This window comes from Papio anubis, chromosome 16 (genome assembly GCF_008728515.1).
Source record: "Papio anubis isolate 15944 chromosome 16, Panubis1.0, whole genome shotgun sequence".
Taxonomy (NCBI): Eukaryota; Metazoa; Chordata; class Mammalia; order Primates; family Cercopithecidae; genus Papio; species Papio anubis.
Genome location: NC_044991.1, coordinates 85,324,827 through 85,344,160, shown reverse-complemented (window position 1 = coordinate 85,344,160; position 19,334 = coordinate 85,324,827). Strand labels below are relative to the sequence as shown.

Here is a 19,334-nt window from a genome sequence, read left to right as displayed (position 1 = left end):
CTGAGGACATACTGGCTTTTCCTTCTGGCCAGGTGGACGCTGCATGTCCCCAGCCCCCATTTGTAGGAGGAGGAGAAGAGAGACAGCTAGGCAGTGTTTAGAAAGAAAATGGTAACTGTGGGGTTGATGTACTCGGGGCAGGAAAATGGCCCAATTGGGCAGCCTGGAGCTTTCTGTGCTGGACTGGGGGCGGCCGGGACAGGTCAGCAGGAGCGGTTTTCTTAGAGGGATTGGGAAGCCCATTTTCTCCTGTGAATCTAGGCCCAGTGGCAAACCTTGGGCTCATTCCTGCCTTTAAAACTGTTAAATAACTGCAGATCTCTTGAGCAAGGAGAGCCAAGAGATTCTCTAAGTGTTTTATTCTTCCTGAAAAACAAGCCCAGGGATATCTGGATAGAGAAACACCTGATCAACAAGTTTGTCACAAATAAGGATGGTGATAGGTGCAATGGAAAGCTACATTGAAGGACCTAAACAAATATTTTTAAAGTTGAATCACTTTTTTTTTTTTTAAAAGCCCTGCGCAGAAATTCCCAAGGTATCAAAAACAAATGAGAGAAGCCTTATTCTTGTATCAGCCAAGAATGGGTGTGGACGTGAACATTCTGGAAGGGAGACGCTGATGAGTTAAGAATGTCTAAGGCACACTTTGTGTTCTTTGCAACATCCCATGGGCAAGTACGCAGGGGACTGTGTCCTCGGGATTCAGGGGAGCTCTTCCTTTGCCTGGCATGGCCCTGGGTGCCTGGCGACCGACATGCACCACCCCTGGGCAGAAGCTCCGCCTGGATTCAGTGCACGCCCTGCTTGGGCCAGCACAGCTCTCGCGCAAAAGCACCTTTGCAGCTTCTGATTTCATCGTCGAGCTCTAGGCACTTGTTCAGGCCTGGCACTGCAGATCTCCAGCCGATGAAGCCCTGGGTGGTCTGTGGGACTGGCGGGGATGGAAGGACCTGGAATGGAAATGCAGGGGATTTAGTGACTTTGGGCCACAGAGACACGAGGCATCCAGCATTGGCATGTGAGGCAGGGGTGGAAAAGACAAAAAGAAAAGCCAGCCTCCCTGATGTGTACGGAAAACAAGCACATTCCAATCGGCTGGACTCAGAGGCTCCCATCTTTCCTGGAAGTGATGAACATCAAACACGTTTCTTTATCGTGTAATGTCTAACATATTTAATTCATGACCTCCAGCAAAATAATTTTTATTTGGTAAGAAAGCAAAAAAAAAATATGCAGAAATATCAAGTACAACAGTTCTCACTGCCTTTTATAAAATATATGGCACTATTGTCAGATGGCATTGTGGCAGGCGTACATCACTCTGTTTCGATGAGAAGGCTCTACGATATGCGTCTGTATAAACACACACACTCCAAACCATAGGGATCACAGGAATGAAAAGCAATTGAATTTAATTTTAAAAACCAAAAGTAAAATGGGCTTCTATCTGGAATGAAAAACACAACTTCATTTATCAATTCCTTGGACAGATTTGACATTTTTGGAAAATGAGGGTAAATGTTTAGGCAGGTTTTCCCCTTCTTTTGAAATAATCTGTTCTGCTCTTATAAGGGGATTTGAACAAAGGCAACCGTGCGGGACATTTGTTCTAGCAGAATAACTGAGATAAAGAGGTTTACTATGCTTGGGGTTATGAGTTCACTTTTACTAATGGAACCTGCCGGTGAGGCAGTGGCAGGAAGGGATGGTCCCAAGTGGGCTGGCTGCTGCTGTGGATGAAGACCCTTAACATATGCTCTTGATGAACTCCTAAAATTAGTCTCCTGCAAGGCTACATGTAGGGTGGGTCATCAATGAATGCCAGAAGCTTCTTTGAACCAGCTACGAGCAGAATTGTTCAGAAGGGAAGCAGCTCTCAATTCTGTTTGTCCAGCCAGGCCTTTGGGAGCACACAGACTAACTTCCAAGTCTTTATCTAACTTGTAAAAGAAATGCAGTTGAAATTCACTGTGAGACATCATGTTTCACCCAGCAGAGGGGCAAAAAGATGAAAACACCACTGTTAACAAGGGCATTAGAGGAGTAAGGGCGATATGGCAATTATCTTTTTTTTCCTTTTTTGAGGCGGAGTCTGGCTCTGTCACCCAGGCTAGAGTGCAATGGCACGATCTCAGTTCACTGCAACCTCTGCCTCCTGGGTTCAAGTGATTCTCCTGCCTCAGCCTCCTGAGTAGCTGTGATTACAGGCATGTGTCATCGTGCCCAGGTAATTTTTATATTTTTAGTAGAGACGGGGTTTCACCATGTTGGCCAGGTTGGTCTCGAACTCCTGACCTCAGGTGATCCACCTGCATCGGCCTCCCAAAGTGTTGGGATTATAGGTGTGAGCCACCACGCCCAGCCTGGCAATTATCTTTTGAAAGTGCAGATGCAAACACCCTTTGACCCAAAATCTATCCTGAGGCATTCATTCTAAAATATCCTGATAGCTACACACGTACACACCCATGGTGGCACAAGGGATGCCTTGTGGAGCTGTTTGTAATAGCAAACGATTGGACATAAGCTGCATATCCACCCATGGAGGCTCATTCACTATGGCCCATCCACACCGTGATGTGTCATGCAATGGTTTAGAAGGATGAGATAAACTTCTAAGAGAAAAGAGGTGCACGAAACTATTCAAAGTATGGGACAAGCTATGTAATAAGAAAATGAGGCCAGAGGCCCATGGATGTCCTTGTCTATGCAAGAGTGCATGCCAAATGGGTGACAGCGGCTCCAGGGGTCCAGAGGGAAGGAGGCATCTCATCGAATGGCCTTTTAGGTATCAAGGTTACCTATTAAAAATAAATATGTTTTTAAAGACTCTGGTCACCAATGAGAGGATGGGAAGGTGGAAGAAAGGTGGAAGAAAGAAACCAGTTACCTTTTTTTTTTTTTTTTGAGATGGAGTCTTGCTCTGTCACCCAGGCTGGAGTGCAGTGGCGTGATCTCAGCTCACTGCAAGCTCCGCCTCCTGGGTTCATGCCATTCTCCTGCCTCAGCCTCCCAAGTAGCTGGGACGACAGGCGCCCACCACCACGCCAGGCTAATTTTTTGTATTTTTAGTAGAGACGGAGTTTCACCGTGTTAGCCAGGATGGTCTCGATCTCCTGACCTCGTGATCCGCCCGCCTCGGCCTCCCCAAGTGCTGGGATTACAGGCGTGAGCCACTGCGTCCGGCCACCATTACCATTTCTTGGGCAAGAAAGGAAGTTTGGAGGGAAGCAGAGGCTGGGGACCTTTCTCACCTGAATCAAAGTTCTTTTCCTTACCGCTGCCACCCCACAGGCTCTGTCTGGTGAGTGTGGCTTTAACAGCTGGCCCTTGCTCCTAGACAGGAGTCTCTCACAGGAAAAAACCATGTTTCGGTTTGTTTTGGTGCCTGAATGGTTCCTCCCTGCTTCCCATTCTCTAGGAGGGGCACCTCTCTGGTATCTAGGTGGTGGCACTTTCTTTGGAAAGAGAATAACTGTGGTTGTGCAGAGCAGGCCCAGGGAAAGTCCAGCCTCATGGGCAGGCAAGGGATCTGTGGGGACAGCGTGTGGCTGAGGGACACTATAGATACTAAGCAGATCCCACCGTATTCTTGGGATGGAGGTGGAGGCAGGGAGTTGGCAGAATTAAAGCCCAGCTCTGGAAAAATGTCCGACCTACATCCCAGTCCCTCTTCCTCTGTTCTCCGGCCAGCCCAGTGCTCTAGGCCACAGGAGAGCGAGCTCCCTAAATGGGTGCATTTCATCTGAACAGTCACCTTTGCAGGCACTAATTCCAAGCAAATGACAGACCCAGAGCAAATTGCTGTGTCTACAAGGGTGTTCTTTGCAGGATTATTCTCCCAAATCTCACGCTGGATACAACCTCGATGGCCAGGGACAGGGGGGTGGTTAAATCAATGATGACAGATCCACACAGTGGAGAAAAACGCAGCCGTTAATATAATAGTGTTTTAGAGTGCTTTTTTTAACTGCATGGAAAGATGTCCAGGGTATGTTGTTAAGTGGAAAAATGAGATTACAAAGCAGCCTGTGTAGTTTGATTTGTAAACATATACCTAAGAAGTATATGTGTGTGTGTGCACAAGTGTGTGTACATACATATACATGGACATACATTTGAGGAATATTTGAGGGTAACATTTAAAAGCAGGGCTCTGGAATCAGACACACTTGCTGTGTGGCCGGGGAAAGGAATTCAGCTTTTTTTTAGCTTCAGTTTTCCCATCTGCACAATGGGTTTGAGGATGATAGTATCAGGGGCTGCAGCGGAAATAAGATGAGACAGCCCATGTGAAGCGGTCAGCACGGTGAGCGGCTAAGAGATAATAACAAGAGCTTGAGCTGGTGAGGTGGTTACTCTTACAGGTCGAGGGATGTGTAGGAAAACCTCTGGAAGGAGCACCCCCAAAACGTTAATCATGGGTAAGAATCTATATGGGAGGTTTAATTATCTTATATTTTGCTGTATTTCTAAATAGTTTTTAGCAGTGGCTCTATATTGCTTTATATTTGGGGGAAAAACTGTCAGCATGACTCAGTGGAGCACATTCATTCGTTCATTCATTCATTCGTTCATTCATTCATTCATTCGTTGGCGCTCACAGATGCTTGCCCACCAAACGCTCACTGCTTGCCAGCTACCCCATCAGACCACGAGCATGCCAGGCAAAGGGCTGCAGCTGAACTCCCCTTGCCCTGCTGCCTTCATCTTGGGTTTTCATCTGCTCTCCCCGTCAGCACGCAGAACCACCTTCTCCATAGCTGGGCAGAGGGTAGAACCCCTGACCAAAATGACAGACCCATGAGACATATGGAGCTCAACAGTTTCTAGAGGGATCTGAGCCATGTCCGCCACGGTGCAGGCTTCAGGTGAGAGCATCGTCTAAGACCTCTCTTCTCTGGGTTTGCCTGGTCACTCCTGTCCCTCTCCCCACAATCTTTTCTCCACTTAGCAACCGGAGCCATCTTTCCAATAGGCAGGTCTCACCCTTCCACGGTCCTGCTTACAACCCTCCAGTGGCTTCTGCTCTAAATTGGACTCCAATTGCAATCCTTCTTCTAGCCTGCCCACTTCTCCCTTCATATTTCTTCCTATCCCTTCATATCCTTTCTCTGCCCGCACCTTCTCCTCCTGCCCCCACCCTCCACCCAAGCTCCCACCACATCACCTTGCCTTGCTGTTTCTGAAACACAGCAGCCTGTGTTCTGCCTCAGGGCTTTCGTACATGCTGTTCCCTGTGCCTAGAATACTTTTCCTAGGGCGGGTGCCTGGTCATCCGTCAGTCCTCAGCTCAAAGGGTACCTTCCCTGACAACCTTGCCCTCTCTATCCTGTGACGTACCACCGACCTGTTTCCTCCACGGTGCTAGCACAGCATGTCCAAATGGTGTTGATTTTCTTGGTTAATGTTGGTTCTCTAGACCCAGACATGTGGGCTGGGGTCTTCTCTTCTTGTTCATTATTGTTTTCCCAGTCAAGCTATTGCACCTTAGTAATAGCTGACTGTCATCGGCACTCTCTAAACATGCTGGGCACCCCACTGAACTCTGGCGGCAGTCCCTGAAGTAGGTACTTCATTAACCTCCATTGTAGAAGAGAGGCAGGGGAGACACAGAGAGGTCAAGTCACTTGCCCAAGACCACACAGGAGGTGAGCAGCCTAACAGCACAGGGATCGGGCGGTCTGATTCCAGAGCCCCCACCTGGACCTGCCCTGCCTTCCTGCCCACCCCCCGGAAATGTTTGCTGAAATAATGCATGAAGACCCCGTTTTCCTGCCCTCTCTCTGCTTCTGCAGAGCAGGAGGTCATGGCACTCGCATGTGTAGACTTTAGCCTGGAATATTTCCCATGGCTGGGTTTGGGAAGGGCATGGACCTGGACTCTGCACCTGGCACCGCTGTGCTCTTACCTTCAGCACTGGCTTTGCACATCTGGAGCCATCGGTTTCCCTTGGGGCTTATTTCTTACTTAGGAAAATGAGTATTTAAAAACAACGTTTCGAACCTTGATGTACTTCTCCACTGGGGTCACCGGCCGGATGCGGAAACGCTCAGGAAGCTCGATTTTGGGCTTTGGGGTGGGGAGATCTTCTTCACACTTGATCAACTGAAACAGAATCCCCAGAGACAGGAAGCCTCAGATGAAGCTGGGGGAAGTGTCCTCCCCATTGCTTCCCCTAGAAAGCACATGTTACAGACACAGAAGTGGGGCATGGAAACAGGAGGCAGAGGCTTGTCTTAGTTACACCGTTAGTAAAGTAGGGTGGGAACCTCAGTGCAGGCCTGCTGCACCCAAAGCCGAGACCCATCTCCGTCCCCTCCTGCTGCTCACTGCAGCCTCCTGATTTACATCCCCTGTGGGGGAATTTGAGAAAATGTTACCATTTATGGACTCAAATTTTTAAATGCCGAAAAGGGTTGAGTGTAGTGGCTAATGCCTGTAATCCCAACACTTTGGGAGGCAGAGGTGGGAGGATTGCTTGAGGTCAGGAGTTCAAGACCAGCCTGATCAACTTAGCAAGACCCCATCTCTACAAAAAATACAAAAATTAGCTGGGCATGGTGGCGTGTGCCTGTGGTCCCAGCTATTTGGGAGACCAAGGTGGCAGATTGGCTTGAGCCTGGAGGTGGATGCTGCAGTGAGCTGAGATCACACCACTGCACTCCAGCCTGGGTGACAGATCCAGACTGTCTCAAACAACAACAAACAAACAAAAAATGCCAAAAAGTTTTCAGGGCCAAACTTTAACATATTAGAGGAGAGCCTCCACTCCCCCTTTTAATTTTTAAAGCAATGTCAAGTTTTTGAAAACCCAATTTAATTACATATAAAGAATATTAATATAGACTCTTTATGCATATTATATTAATAAGAACTCATTCTATGCATAAAATTTCAAATTGTGGTACCTTCCAAGAATTAAAAACAACCTCATTAAGAACAGCATAATTGCAAAGCTAGTCGGGTGGGATAAATTACAAATGGGGTTAACGCTGATGTGAATCATGGATGCTTTGAATGATGCGGTATTTTAATTAATTCTGCATCTCTTGTGTTCTGTCCTGAAGTTTGAGAGGTTGCAGATTGGTGGCCACCACTCCACCAGAACCCACAGCAGCATTTCATTTCTAGACTCAGAAGATTTCATGTAAACATCTGGCTTTCTGGACTCTCTTGAGTGATGGGAATATGCAGTTGGCCTTCCCATATGGTTGCACTTGTCTGGGCTCATGCTGGCTGCCTCTTTGGACAGGACCAGTGGCCTCTTTGCCTGAGTCTCCCTCCCTTCTGATTAATTATGCTTGGCCTTGTCTCCTGTTTCTGTCACCTAGCTGGTCCCTGTAGACTTCTGGACTTGTGATTTTTAGGGAATACTGACAGCATTTTCCCAAGAATCCTTCGTATGTCACTTGGCTTCGAGGCCGGGCAAGGTGTCCATGGCCTTCTTGTATCTGCACCTCGCAGTCGCTCAGTTAGGCAGGTGAGGACTCTCATCCCACTTTACAGATGGGAAGTCTGAGGTCAGGTGGCCGTGGCGTCAGACCCAGCCGCTTCTCACCTGAGTGTGGTCCTTATCGGTTGTGTGACTTTGCAGGTCTTGGAGCTCAATTTCCTAATTTGTAAATGGGCATAAGACAGCACCTGTCTCTGCACCAAGGTTCTTGTCCAGATTTGATCAGCTGGTTCTGCCGAAGCACCTAGAACATGCCTGGCCTGTGGTCAGTGCCCAGGAATCTGTGAAAGGCAGGAGCCTTCTGGTTTCGGAGTTCGTGATCTTTGCCTACAACATGCTCTTTAATTTTATTCTTGCAAATTATAGACTTTGTAATCATTCATTCTTTTAAATGATTGATTCTATAACCTCGGGGCTCATAAAATGTTTACCTCCTCAAAAGGGGTTGTTAAAAACCCCCAGTTCTGGGGCCAGTTCTGCCGTGCTTCCGATTCAGCCTTCAGACGGTATTTCCTGAAAAAGAAAGTTGCTGAGTGCTGGGCAACATGGAAAAAGGTTCAAGGGTTCTGTGGGGGACATTTCCACTCTCTACGGACATTGACTGGACAGTGGTTCTGCACCAGGAATGGAGCGAGGAACCAGAGAGTGTGAGAACCTCTGACACTGAGCACCTCCCGCCAGCAAGGGAGACACGCGGCTGACGAGAGAGAGATGCTGGTTGGCTGTTACGGCTGGGAGGGTATGCCGGGTAAGGGCCGGTCTGGGGCCGATTCTGCCTGAGGAGGTTTCTAGGTACCAGACCTCTTATCTTGGAGGCCCTTATGACCTGAAATTTAAGGAGGTGCAAAAGTAAAGGAGGCGCTCACTCTCTGCTTCCTGCAAGTGCAGAGACAGCATCTGCATAACCTTGACATGGAGCATTCCCTAAATATTGCAGCCCAAGTGCCTCACTTTCCCATCCTGATCTGGCCTTGCTTTTGCTCCATGCTAATGTCGTTTATATCTAACTACCCACGAGCTGAGTGGCATTGCAGTTGACGAGCTTACGTGCCACATTTTGCGAACATTGAATTAAACACTGAGTCATTTTGAGTTTTCTAGTTTCTTCTATTCTGGAAGAAATAGAATATTCGATATTCTTCTATTCAATATCAGCATATCCCCACCCCCCAGTTTTGGAGGCCCTGGTCAACTCTTTGCCCTGGGCATCAGCATCTAAGGCAGAGTCTATTTCGATCAAGATGTAACATAAGCCACAAATATGAGCTGCATAAACAATTTTAAATGTTCTATTAACTACATTAAAAAGAACATAAGAATAAACAGGTGACAGTCTTTTTTTTTTTGATGGAGTTTCGCCTTTTTTTGCCCAGGCTGGAGTGCAATGGCGTGATCAGCTCACTGCACCCTCCGCCTCCCAGGTTCAAGCAATTCTCCTGCCTCAGCCTCCTGAGTAGCTGGGATTACAGGCGTGTACCACCATGCCTGCATAATTTTGTATTTTTAGTAGAGATGGGCTTTTGCCATGTTGGCCAGGCTGGTCTTCAACTCCTGACCTCAGGTGATCCCCCTGCCTCGGCCTCCCAAAGTGCTGGGATTATAGGTGTGAGCCACGGCACCCGACTGACAGTCATTCAAATAATCTTTTTCTTAAAAATAAATATTTGTAATTTGTTGTGCAATTTACACTTACAGTTTAATCCCATTTGGACCAGTTACAATTTAAGTGTTCAATAACCACGGGCCCTGTTGAAAGGGGAAGGGCCATTTAGATTTGGGTCTTGGAGGATGAGTGGAAGTTTGTCTGGTGAAGAAGAGAGGAAGGGGCATTTCAGACAGAGGAAACAGATTCGCTGTGGTAGCATCTCCTATTGGGACGCTTGGATAAAGATTTTGTAAAAAATAGGTGTGCATTTTATGCCAAATGATAAAGTTTTTCTATTTATGATAATGATATAAAGTTTTCCATAAAATAAATTTATGAAGTGAAAGCAATTGAAAGACACATACGAAGTGACTAATATAGGTTTTACAAGGAAATGGTAAAAATTATAGAGAGGGTAAATAGGATAACTGAAGTTTAGAAGGTAAACACGTATATATTGTTGTTACTGCAACTTACTCACTTGCATCTAAATCAGTAACTTCCCATATGAGTTAAATCTTCAAAGAGATGCAATGATACGTAGCAGAAAACATGCCAATTAAAATATCCATGACAAATGTCTGCTAGACATACATCTTTTAGAAAATGGATGTACTTTAAAGTTAAAATATATTACTTAAAAACCCAGGAAAATCAGGGAATTTTCATGTATTTCATTCAAATTGAACAAATATTAGGATTTTTGCTTTCTTTTTTTTTTTTTTTTTTTTTTTTTTTAAATTTGGCCAGGCACGGTGACTCCCGTCTATAATCCCAGCACTTTGGGAGGCTAACGCGGGTGGATCACGACATCAGGAGTTCAAGACATGCCTGGCCAAGATGGTGAAAGCCCGTCTCTAATAAAAATACAAAAAAATTATCAGGGCGTGGTGGCGGGCGCCTATAATCCCAGCTACTCGGGAAGCAAAGGCAGAGAACTGCTTCAACCCAGAAGGCAGAGTTTGCAGCGAGACGAGATGGTGCCGCTGCACTCCAGCCTGGGCCGCAGAGCAAGACTCCATCTCAAAAAAAAAAAAAAAAAAAAAAAAAAAAAATCAGTTCTAAAAACATGAACACATTCTGGTTGGATGCTGAGGTTTGAAGAAAAAAAAAAAAAGAAAACAAAAAACATGAACACTTTAGTTGGATTTCAACAAGCAAATCTGTGCTGATTGTTGAAAGCCAATCTCTCACGTCTTCCTGGTGGGCCCAGCAGGAGAGGGAGAAGGAAAGGGAGAAAGGCACTCCTGTCGCTCTCATGTCCCTAACACTGACCCCTTTCCTCAAGGCCCCTGACCATCCTCAGCGCACACCCCTCGAGTTTAGTGGTTGACCACCTCCTGGACTTGGTGGGGAAACTGAGACCCCAGGTGTGGACACTTCAGGTGGGAACAAGAGCCCGCCGCATTACCGGATCCCAGGCGTTACCAGATCTCATCCTGAGCCACAAGGTTCATGCGTTCAGCCGCCGCTGTGCTGAGCGGTTTCTGCGCCATGAGGCCTGGGGGCTCCGTGCGCCCCGCCCCGCTAGCTCTGGCCCTGGGCTCAGCGTCTCGCGTCTTCTGGAAGACCGGTTGCCAGGCAACGCAGGACTCGGAGGCGGAGATGGCGCAGCACCTGGCGAGGGTGGGGTCGCTGTGCTTTCGCTGCCTCGCTTGGGTGCGGGCTTGCTGCCATCCTTTGCTCACGTTTGGGCCCTTCGTCCACCTCTCAGCCCGTTTGCTCCTCTGCGGAAAACCTCGGGGAAACCTTCAGACCTAACACCCTAACCTTCTTTGAAAATTTAAATCCGCAGTGGAAGTATGCACACCTACAAGTGGACAAACTTTCAAGTGTACAGAGCTTAATTAAGTATGTCAAAGAGAAGGCTCGCCTGTAAACACCACCTGGAGATTAGAAAACAAATCACTGCCAGCCTCACCCAGCGGCCCCCAGAGTCATCGTCCTCCCTGGCTCTCATTGATTTCCCTCTGCAAAGATTAGCTTTGCCATGATTTGAACTTTGTGTACGTGGAAACATCCAGATGTTCTCCTTTGTGCCTGGCTACCTTTGCCCAATGTCATGATTGACAGAGCATCCCCATTGCTGTGAGTGGCCCTAGCGTTCATTTCTGCTCCTGAACAGTATTTGCTAATGGACGTTGCATTGAGTTTTTGGCCACCACAAAAGTGCTGCTATAAATATTACAGCACATGTGTTTGGAGAAAATATGCATTTTAGTTGGCGTCCACTCTTTGTAACAATCCCTAAATGAAATTCACGGATAATGTTACCTCCGGACTCCACCACCCCACACTCTTTTTCCCTGCCTATAAGCAGTAATCACTCTATCGTTGGGGTGCTCAGCCAGTGTTTGTTGATTGACTCATTGATCCCCTAGGTTTCCGCCATACCCCATTGTTGTGGACCTAGAGCTGGAAAATGGCTCTGAGACAACAGCAAGGGGAATCATCTACACGAGGTAGGGGGACATTTTTCTGGCTTAGCAGCCATGAGATGAGCAGATATCCAGAGCCTGCCTTGGGGAACTGAGAGAGGAGGAAGCATGATTCAGTTGAGCTACATGTTACCTCCTAGATAATTACCAGGGCACTGGTCTGGGAGGACGCCAGTGTGTGTATCCACCACTTAGGTATCTGAGACTCTCCCTGGTTCATCTCCATGGCCTCTTCCCTTATCAACAGATTTGTACTTTTGTGCGGTGTTTAGAGGGGGGCTCAGCTGGTGTGTTTTCCCTCGTAGCACATGTTGCTTTTCTTGGTTGTTGGAAATGCCTGGCCTACGCCCAGTATTGGGGTGGTCCCAACTGTCCCTCAGCTGGATTAGTGAGTGGGCAAGCAGAGGCTGGCATTGGAGCTGAATTGATTAATTAATGAATATATAACATCCCAGACCCACGGCTGAGCCAACTGCAAGCTAGTGGGCTAGCAAGAGGGTGGACAGATCTCTAGGCAGGAAGCTGGGGTTTTCTTCCTGGACTATTCTCCAAGGTCACCATTCTTACAACAGAGGGGAAGATATTCTGGGAGGAAATAAGTGGATGGCTAGGAAGAATGATCCATTATGTAGTAAGAACAAATTCTGCTTTCCTCCTTGGGAGGTTTTGAGACATTTCTGTTAAGATGATTAATTAAGACTAAATTCATTAACAGCGCCAGACACTGAGGGTTCCTTCATCCTATGGATGTGTGTTGAGAGCTTTTGATGTGTCTGGTGCCAGGAGGGAGTCAGACCTGCAAGGTCTCTGCTTCCCTGGAGCTGGCACATCGAGTGGGAAGACAGATAATGAAGCCAGGAAACAAATGCACGTGTGACCTGGTGCCAGGGAGAGAGGCATGATGCGCTAGGAAGAGAGTCGCACCAGGGCATGAGGCCAGCGGGGGCAGGGACAGGCCAGGGGCTGCGGGGCTGTGTTGAACAGGCGGTCAGGGAAGGTTTCTCTGAGGAGGAGACATGTGGGTACACATCTGGTGTGGAAGATCAGAAGAATTTCCCACAGAGCGGGTGGTGCAGGGCATAGTTCTCCAGGCAGAACCAGCATGGGGTGTTGGAAAAATGCAAACGAGGCCAGTGCAGCTGGAGGGTTCCACGGAAATGAAATGGGTGCAGAAATGGAGAAGCAAGCACTCTGCGATCCAGGAGTGTGATCTAGCAGGTAAGCAGATGTGAATGCAACTAAATGATAACGCAGCCTTATATATGAAATGTTGTAGGGTATATGTGATTCAGAGCCAGCCCCAGATGAGACAGAAGAGGACAGAGGAGGTGATGAATGAGTTGGGTTTTCAAGGATGAGTAAGAGTTTGCTAGTCTTCTCCATTCTCCTTGGCAATATCTGCACAGGGTAGCCTGAGTCCAGGACTAGAAATGGGTAGAGTACTGGATAAATGGCCAGGTTTTGGGATCCGACAGAGCTCAGGTCTCGGGTTTGCCATGTGCCATCTCAATGACCTTGTACACATTGCTTAACAACTCTGAACCCCCATTTCCTCATCTGGAAAAGGGGATCCTGACTACACCTCCCACTTGTAGGGATCTGCGGAGGCTGAGAGGAGCAAAGGCAGAGAGCTCTGCAGGAGCCTGACAGTAGGGCTCCCAAATAATGGAGGGCTTCACTCCTGGTTTACCACATTTGTCACCAGGGTGCAGGCAGGTCCCTCAATCTAAGACACTAAGATTTGGGGGAAGATGTGGGGAGATGGAAATGTGGCTTTGGGTGGAAGTGGGGTTTGCTTCTTGAGCATGTCAGTGTTGAAGAAGAGGCTGTGGATGACTGGTGGCTGGAGGCTGTCCCCAGCAAAGGCTGGGTTCCCTCTTTTTCAAGAGGTGAGAGAGGACCCAGAGCTGTCCTGGTCACCCTCAGGGCACCAGCGTTCCCCAGCTCCTGCGGGGCACTTCCCTGCCTGCTCTGATTTGATGGTGAGAGGATCTGGATCTGTGTTCCCAGCAAATCTCATGTTGAATTCTAATCCCCAGTGTTGGAGGTGGGGCCTGATGGGAGGTAATTGGATCATAGGGGTGAATTTCTCATGAATGGTTTAGCACCATCCCCTGGGTACTGTCATTGCTATTGTGAGTGAGTTCTTGCGAGATCTGGATGTTTAAAAGTGTGTGGCCCCTCCCCCGGCCCTTGCTCCTGATCCGGTCTGTGATGTACCTACCTCCCCTTTTCTTTTGCCTCAATTGCAGCTTCCTGAGGCCTCCCCAGAAGCCAAGCAGATGCCAGCGTTCTGCTTCTTGTACAGCCTGCAGAACTGTGAGCCAATGAAACCTCTTTTCTTTATAAATTACCCAGTCTCAGGGATTTCTTTGTAGCAATGTGAGAAGGACCTCATACAGATGGTCACAGCAACCCCTTGCAGAGGGCTTTGTGACTATTTTGCAGAAGGGAAAACAGGCTCGGTGAGGAACCCTGGCCTCGGAGGGCAGCCCTTCTTCCTTCCTTCCTAGGGGCAGAACTCCTGAGGAACATGGGGAGCCAACATTTCCGGGTCTTCCTCGCTCTGGTAACTAGGGAAGAGGTCTTTATCTTCCGAGATGACTTTCAAGGCTGAAGCATGACTATCAATTTCGGCAGTAAGTGAGGGTTGAGGAAGCAGTGCAGCTCAAGCTTTTTCTGAGGTGGTGTCTATGTAAAAGGCAAAGTTTCGCCTTATGGCAGCACTGGTGGGGCCATATTGGAACCTGCCATACGTCACTGCAGCTGACACACAGACCTAGACACCCTGAGACGCCCACCTTCTGGGTCTCCCCTGAGACTCCTTTGTTTCAACCAACTATGAACAGAGCCACAAGCTCGCTCTGTCCAATCAGGATGTGCGTTATCAATCCTTCGTTAGCAGAACCACCGGGAGCCCCTCTTCCAACCACTGAAATACGTCTCCCACTTGGCGGTAGGGTCGGATTCAGCAAATAAAAATACAAGATGCCCAGTTAAACTCGAGTTTGCATGGGGCTCTACTATACTTCTACTAAGAAATCACTCACTTGTCTGAAATTCAAATTGAGCTGGGCATCTTGAACCTTTGGTGCCACCCCACCCTCAGTGAATTTCTTCACTGGTCCATGCCCCATGCTCAGCAAGTTGAGACATTCACATACATCAAAGTCTACTTTTAGTTTTAAGCTCTGGTGGTCTTTTTCTTTGTTTTGTATAACCTCCTCCATTTTCCTCACTCTGGGGGTTGAAACCCCCTCCCTCTGATACATGAAACCAATTCATGAGCCCCTGGCAGACACAATTTCTTCAACCTAATATTTTTTTTTCTGGCAAAATTGTTATTCCACATAGATTTCCAACAGGAAGAGCGGAGAGAGAAAAAGAACTGCCTTACTTGCTGACTACACGTGGGAAACTAAGAAAATATTTACAGCTTGCAGAAGGTTCGCCATGTTCCCATGTATTAATATTTTTGGCCCTCTCTCAGTTCTCTGGGACAGTTTATTTTTTATTTTTTTCATTTTGCTGTTGCTTTATAAAACATGTCGACAACTGGAGCCAACCGCTTCTTTTTTAGTTTTTAAGCTTAAACAGCTTTCTTTTTTATTTCATGATTTTTTTTTTTAAACCAAAGAATGCTTTGTGCCGTGAGTGGTTTCTGCCAGCCTGCGTGCCTTTCTCACAGCACGGGTGATCATTACCTCGACTGCACAACAAAAGCATGGAGGCTGGAGCTGAAAGTGCCAATTTGCAGGGAATGTATTTGATGGCTTAACTGAGCTTCAGCTTAAGGGACCCAGAGTTTCTTCTCTTTTCACACTCATTATGCCCTCTTTAGTCACAGCCCACGAACTCCCCGCCTGCTTCACAAATAGTCTCCACTTCACACACCTAAAGTAACAATTAGCATCACTCTCTGGGTCTTATTGAAGAAGAACAAAGCTGCACCCCTCCTGCTGCACCCAGGAAGTTCCCTCGTAAGCCTGCCCTCTATTTGGCCTAATTATCCAATGCTGCCCCAATGAGAGGCTGCGCACCAAGCTGAGGGTGGATTTCATCCTGCTCCCTCCTCCTGACATCTCTGAAGCCAGCTCTTAGGAGGTGAGAAAAGCCCAACCCCTGTGTGAAGAGATAGTCAGCTGGTGCCAGGGGAAAAGAACCAACTTAGATTTCCAAGTGTGAATCCCACTCTGTGGTCCTGGCCATTGAAGGTGGGAAATGCCCGGGAGCCCTCTTCAGGTGCCATTAGTGGTGAAGGCGGAGAGGGTATTCTGAGCTTTGGCAATGGGCAGCCCGTTTCCATCTGCCCTGAAGTTTCCATGCCTGGGAAGGAGCCTGGCTGGAAATGTGGACAGTCGGGGAATGGAGCTTTTGCCTCTGAAGGGTTAGATGTAGGTTTCAGTCACAAATACTGAACTTGACTGGGAATTTAAGTGCAGTAATTTTCTAGGATTCCAGACCATTTTACTTAACTGGGATGGCAATGGGGAGGACTCTGTGGCCCATGGAGGGTCAGACAGAAGGTTTGGAAAGAAAACTGGATCATTGGGTAGAAGTGGGAGGAAGGAGGTTCTTTTCCATAAAATTACAAAATCCATTCATTCGTTTACTCAACTGGGTGGCACTAGCGAAATTTGTACTCCTGTGTACGTGGTTGAGCTGTCAATCTGATGATCACAGTAGCAGAAGTAATAGCTGAAATTTATTAAGCACTTTCAATAACAAGTAATTCCCAAGCGTCATTGCATTTCATCCCCATCATAGCCCAATGACGTAGACTATGATCATTCTTATTTTGCAGAGGGGGATGTGGAATCAGAGAAGTTGAGCCACTTGGTCATGGTCACACAGCTATAAAGATGGAAACCAAGGTCCAGATGCCCTTAGTCATCAATAAGACTAATTTCAGGTATGCCTGGAATATATCCGTCTAGGCCCCTTAGATGGATAGTGGACAGGAATGTGTCATTTCCCAAATAACAGTCTCAACAATTTGAATGATTATAGAGAGAGTGAATGGCATTGCTATTTTCTGTGTTTTCCCACTCTCTCTCTCTGAGACTTGAGTGAAAGGTATTTCAAATGAAAATTTGTGGGTATTTGTTAAGGGCCTACTGTGTGCCTAGCTCCCTGTGTGGTGTAGGTCAGAACACAGAGTGAACAATGGGCAAGGCTGTCCCCGAGTGGGTGGTCTGGGGTCAAAGTCTCACTCCAGGCCCTACCACCTGGAGAGTGCTCAGCACATAGTGGGCCCTTGGTGGGTACCTGCTTTGTCCAGTGAAGGCTGTTCTATCCATTCTGAGGACGGACACTTCACCCAGGACATGAAATGGCATGAGTGGTTAAGAACTGTGGTCTCCATCTTCATGGCAAGGAGAGCTCTTTTCCTATCACGGACGTGGAGACGAGACCCACTGAGACACTGTGTGTTTCATCTAAAAGGCAAACGGATTTGTGGATTGATCTCTTTCAGCAGCCTTCACACCTGTGTCTGGGGAGACATCTCTTTGAGACTCCTATTGTTCATTTTCAGATAACTTCATATAAAATGGATTTTAAATGAAAGCTTGGGGGCTCTATGAAATCCAGAAGGCTAAGTTGGAAATATCTATTATTTCAGAGATTTGCTGGCACTGTGATTATACAGCAGCTCCGTACGTGCCAGGTCTTTTAAACACAGTTAATGAGAATCACAGCTGCCATGGCTCCCAGTTCCTGACCGTCTAATCATTGCAGAGGATTAGCGGGGGCGCTGGGATGGGAATCTGGGGGGACTTCAGCAGGTACAGATTTGAAGGGCTGTGATCTACAGTCAGCCTCGCTGACCTGTGGGGTTTTTTTCCCTCTGTGATTGGGAGAGAGAGAGAAAAAGAGAGTGAGCAAGTTGAGATTCTTGGGTTTATGAAATTTTTGTGATGCCTTGACACTGTCCATGATAGAAGAGAGGTCCAGAGCTCCAAGCTCTTGGGGTTACCTAGACTCACCCAAGGAAGTTGCAAGTCCTCCTGGATCAGAGGAAATTTGGAACCTCCAAGAAGAAAGGAAGCCAGCTGCTAGTCTCCCAAAGACCCCCTGATGAATATAAGAACCCTACATTTGTCCTGCTAATCAGCTGGGCCTTTGTCCTAGCTGGGTGCCTTTGAATGGCTTTGGTCTGGGAGGGGCACACTGTGACCTGTTCTATATAGGTGCCTCTGGCCTGGAGAATGGGCTGGGAAGCAACACTGGAGGTCGGGGCCTAGATGGGGGTTTGCTGATGTCTAGATGCGTGGCTGATGAGGCCCAGGCCAGAGAAGCAGCATTTGGGTTGGAGAGAAAGATACAGGGGATATGGGAGAAATGAGGAGAATGTGTCAGCCAGGACTGTCTTACTTGAAAGGGTTAGATAGTCAGCTCAAATCAGTTTTGCATGAAGACAGGGAATCATTTAGCTCTCATGTTTGAAGAGTCCAGAAGCTTCAGGTAAGGCTGCATCCAGGGGTTCAAGGGATGCCATCAGAACCAGGTCTTCTTGACTCTGTGCTCCCCCGCACTGGCCCATCTCAGGCAGGTCCCTCTGGGGTGGCCGCTGGCCGCTCCAGTCTCCAAGTTGGATGGAGTTTGCTGTCCTCCCCATTGCTCCTCTGCACGTCTCAGGGTTTGCTCTGACTGCACTGTTGTGGGTCTTGTGCCACCACGGTCACCATGGTCAGAGGACAGAAGCTGACGGACAGACTGGGGCCCCGCGGCCACTCCAGCCACATGGATCCAGAGTGAGGCACGTTGGTTCCTGAAGAGACGACCAAGGTGCAGCAGGCAAACCTGTGTTGCTGGGGTGTGGAGGCCTGGGGACGTTGGCCGGGGGTGAGGGGGTGGAATCTATGTCATGGGTGGCTCTGAGGTGGGACCAGGGGCTGGGGCTGGATGCCATGAGTGGAGCCTCCCGAAGATCGGGGCAGACAGCACAACATTTGGACTGGATTAAAGCAGGATGGCTCCGTGGCTCTGCCTGAGGTGGGTTTCCCTGATTTATAGATGCGCAATGATCTGACTCTCGTTTGCCTCTAACTCAGCTGTCACTTCCACTTTATCTCGTATTTAAGACCCTGTCACAGCACGATGCGTTCACTGCTCCTTGTTCAGGGAAAAAGGGTGACCCAGTGCAATTTTGCTTTTATCTCCTGGGACAATCGGCTTTATCACGCTGGCCATAATCAGAACAGGTTTTACAGGAAAATATATATCTTTTTCTTTTGAGTTGAATGCAGAAGATGTTTTGTTGGTGAGTCCACTGTGCTGGGGGCCTGTGGAAACCTGGGCTCAGGGCTGTCCTTGGTGGCACTGAGACAACCTGGCCATTCAGCTCAGTCGTCCAGCCCACTCCCGATCCAGTGTGGGAGGCTCGGCCCGCCTCTGGCCCTTTGCTGGTTCTTCCCAAAACCCATTTTACATCCACATGGTCCTCACTCTTCAAGACTGACCTTGAGTTCCTGGAGTTCACAGGGTCCCCTGTTGTCCTTGAGGCCTCTGCTTGAAGGGAGGGGCAGCCCCGCCTGAGCCCCACTCCTGTCTCTATGTGACTGTGTGCTCAGGGAAGGCAGCTCCACCTTCTTGGTTCTGCTTTGGCCCCAGTGAAGAACCTGGGCTCAGAGGACCCTTGGGTCCCACTGCTCCTGGCTCTGGTCTCTCATCAGGATGCCCAAATAAACAGGATGCCCCCGCGGGAGCCCTGTGGCCGAGCCAGGCGGGGACTGCCAGTTGTCACTCATTGTCCAGGTGGCTCTCTGCCCTGGCCATGCTGGCACTCCTG

The 19,334-nt window shown here is 48.2% G+C and overlaps 1 protein-coding gene and 1 long non-coding RNA gene across 2 annotated transcripts; one reads left to right on the top strand and one right to left on the bottom strand.

Annotated features, from left to right (window-relative positions):
* Nucleotides 1-344: 344 nt before the first annotated feature.
* On the bottom strand, nucleotides 345-10,675 carry C16H20orf85 (chromosome 16 C20orf85 homolog). Its single transcript, XM_003904567.4, has 4 exons — nucleotides 10,533-10,675; nucleotides 7,891-7,972; nucleotides 6,010-6,111; nucleotides 345-953 (listed from the first exon to the last, which is right to left on the bottom strand). The coding sequence occupies exons 1-4, from the start codon at nucleotides 10,598-10,600 to the stop codon at nucleotides 792-794; spliced, it is 414 nt and encodes a 137-aa protein (XP_003904616.1). The 5' UTR covers nucleotides 10,601-10,675; the 3' UTR covers nucleotides 345-791.
* Nucleotides 10,676-13,828: 3,153 nt separating this feature from the next.
* Nucleotides 13,829-17,415, top strand: LOC116270830. The gene is made up of 3 exons (XR_004179127.1): nucleotides 13,829-13,861; nucleotides 14,056-15,646; nucleotides 16,347-17,415. It is a non-coding gene; the product is annotated as an uncharacterized LOC116270830 (long non-coding RNA).
* Nucleotides 17,416-19,334: the final 1,919 nt, after the last annotated feature.

Excerpts from the sequence above, each read along its gene's own strand:
- C16H20orf85 (XM_003904567.4), bottom strand. The coding sequence starts at position 10,600 with ATGGCGCAGAAACCGCTCAGCACAGCGGCGGCTGAACGCATGAACCTT. Across the intron at positions 7,973-10,532 it reads GTGGCTCAGGATGAGATCTG|GAAATACCGTCTGAAGGCTG; the intron begins GTAACGCCTGGG and ends TTTCTTTTTCAG. Across the intron at positions 954-6,009 it reads CAGTGGAGAAGTACATCAAG|GTCCTTCCATCCCCGCCAGT; the intron begins GTTCGAAACGTT and ends TTTCCATTCCAG.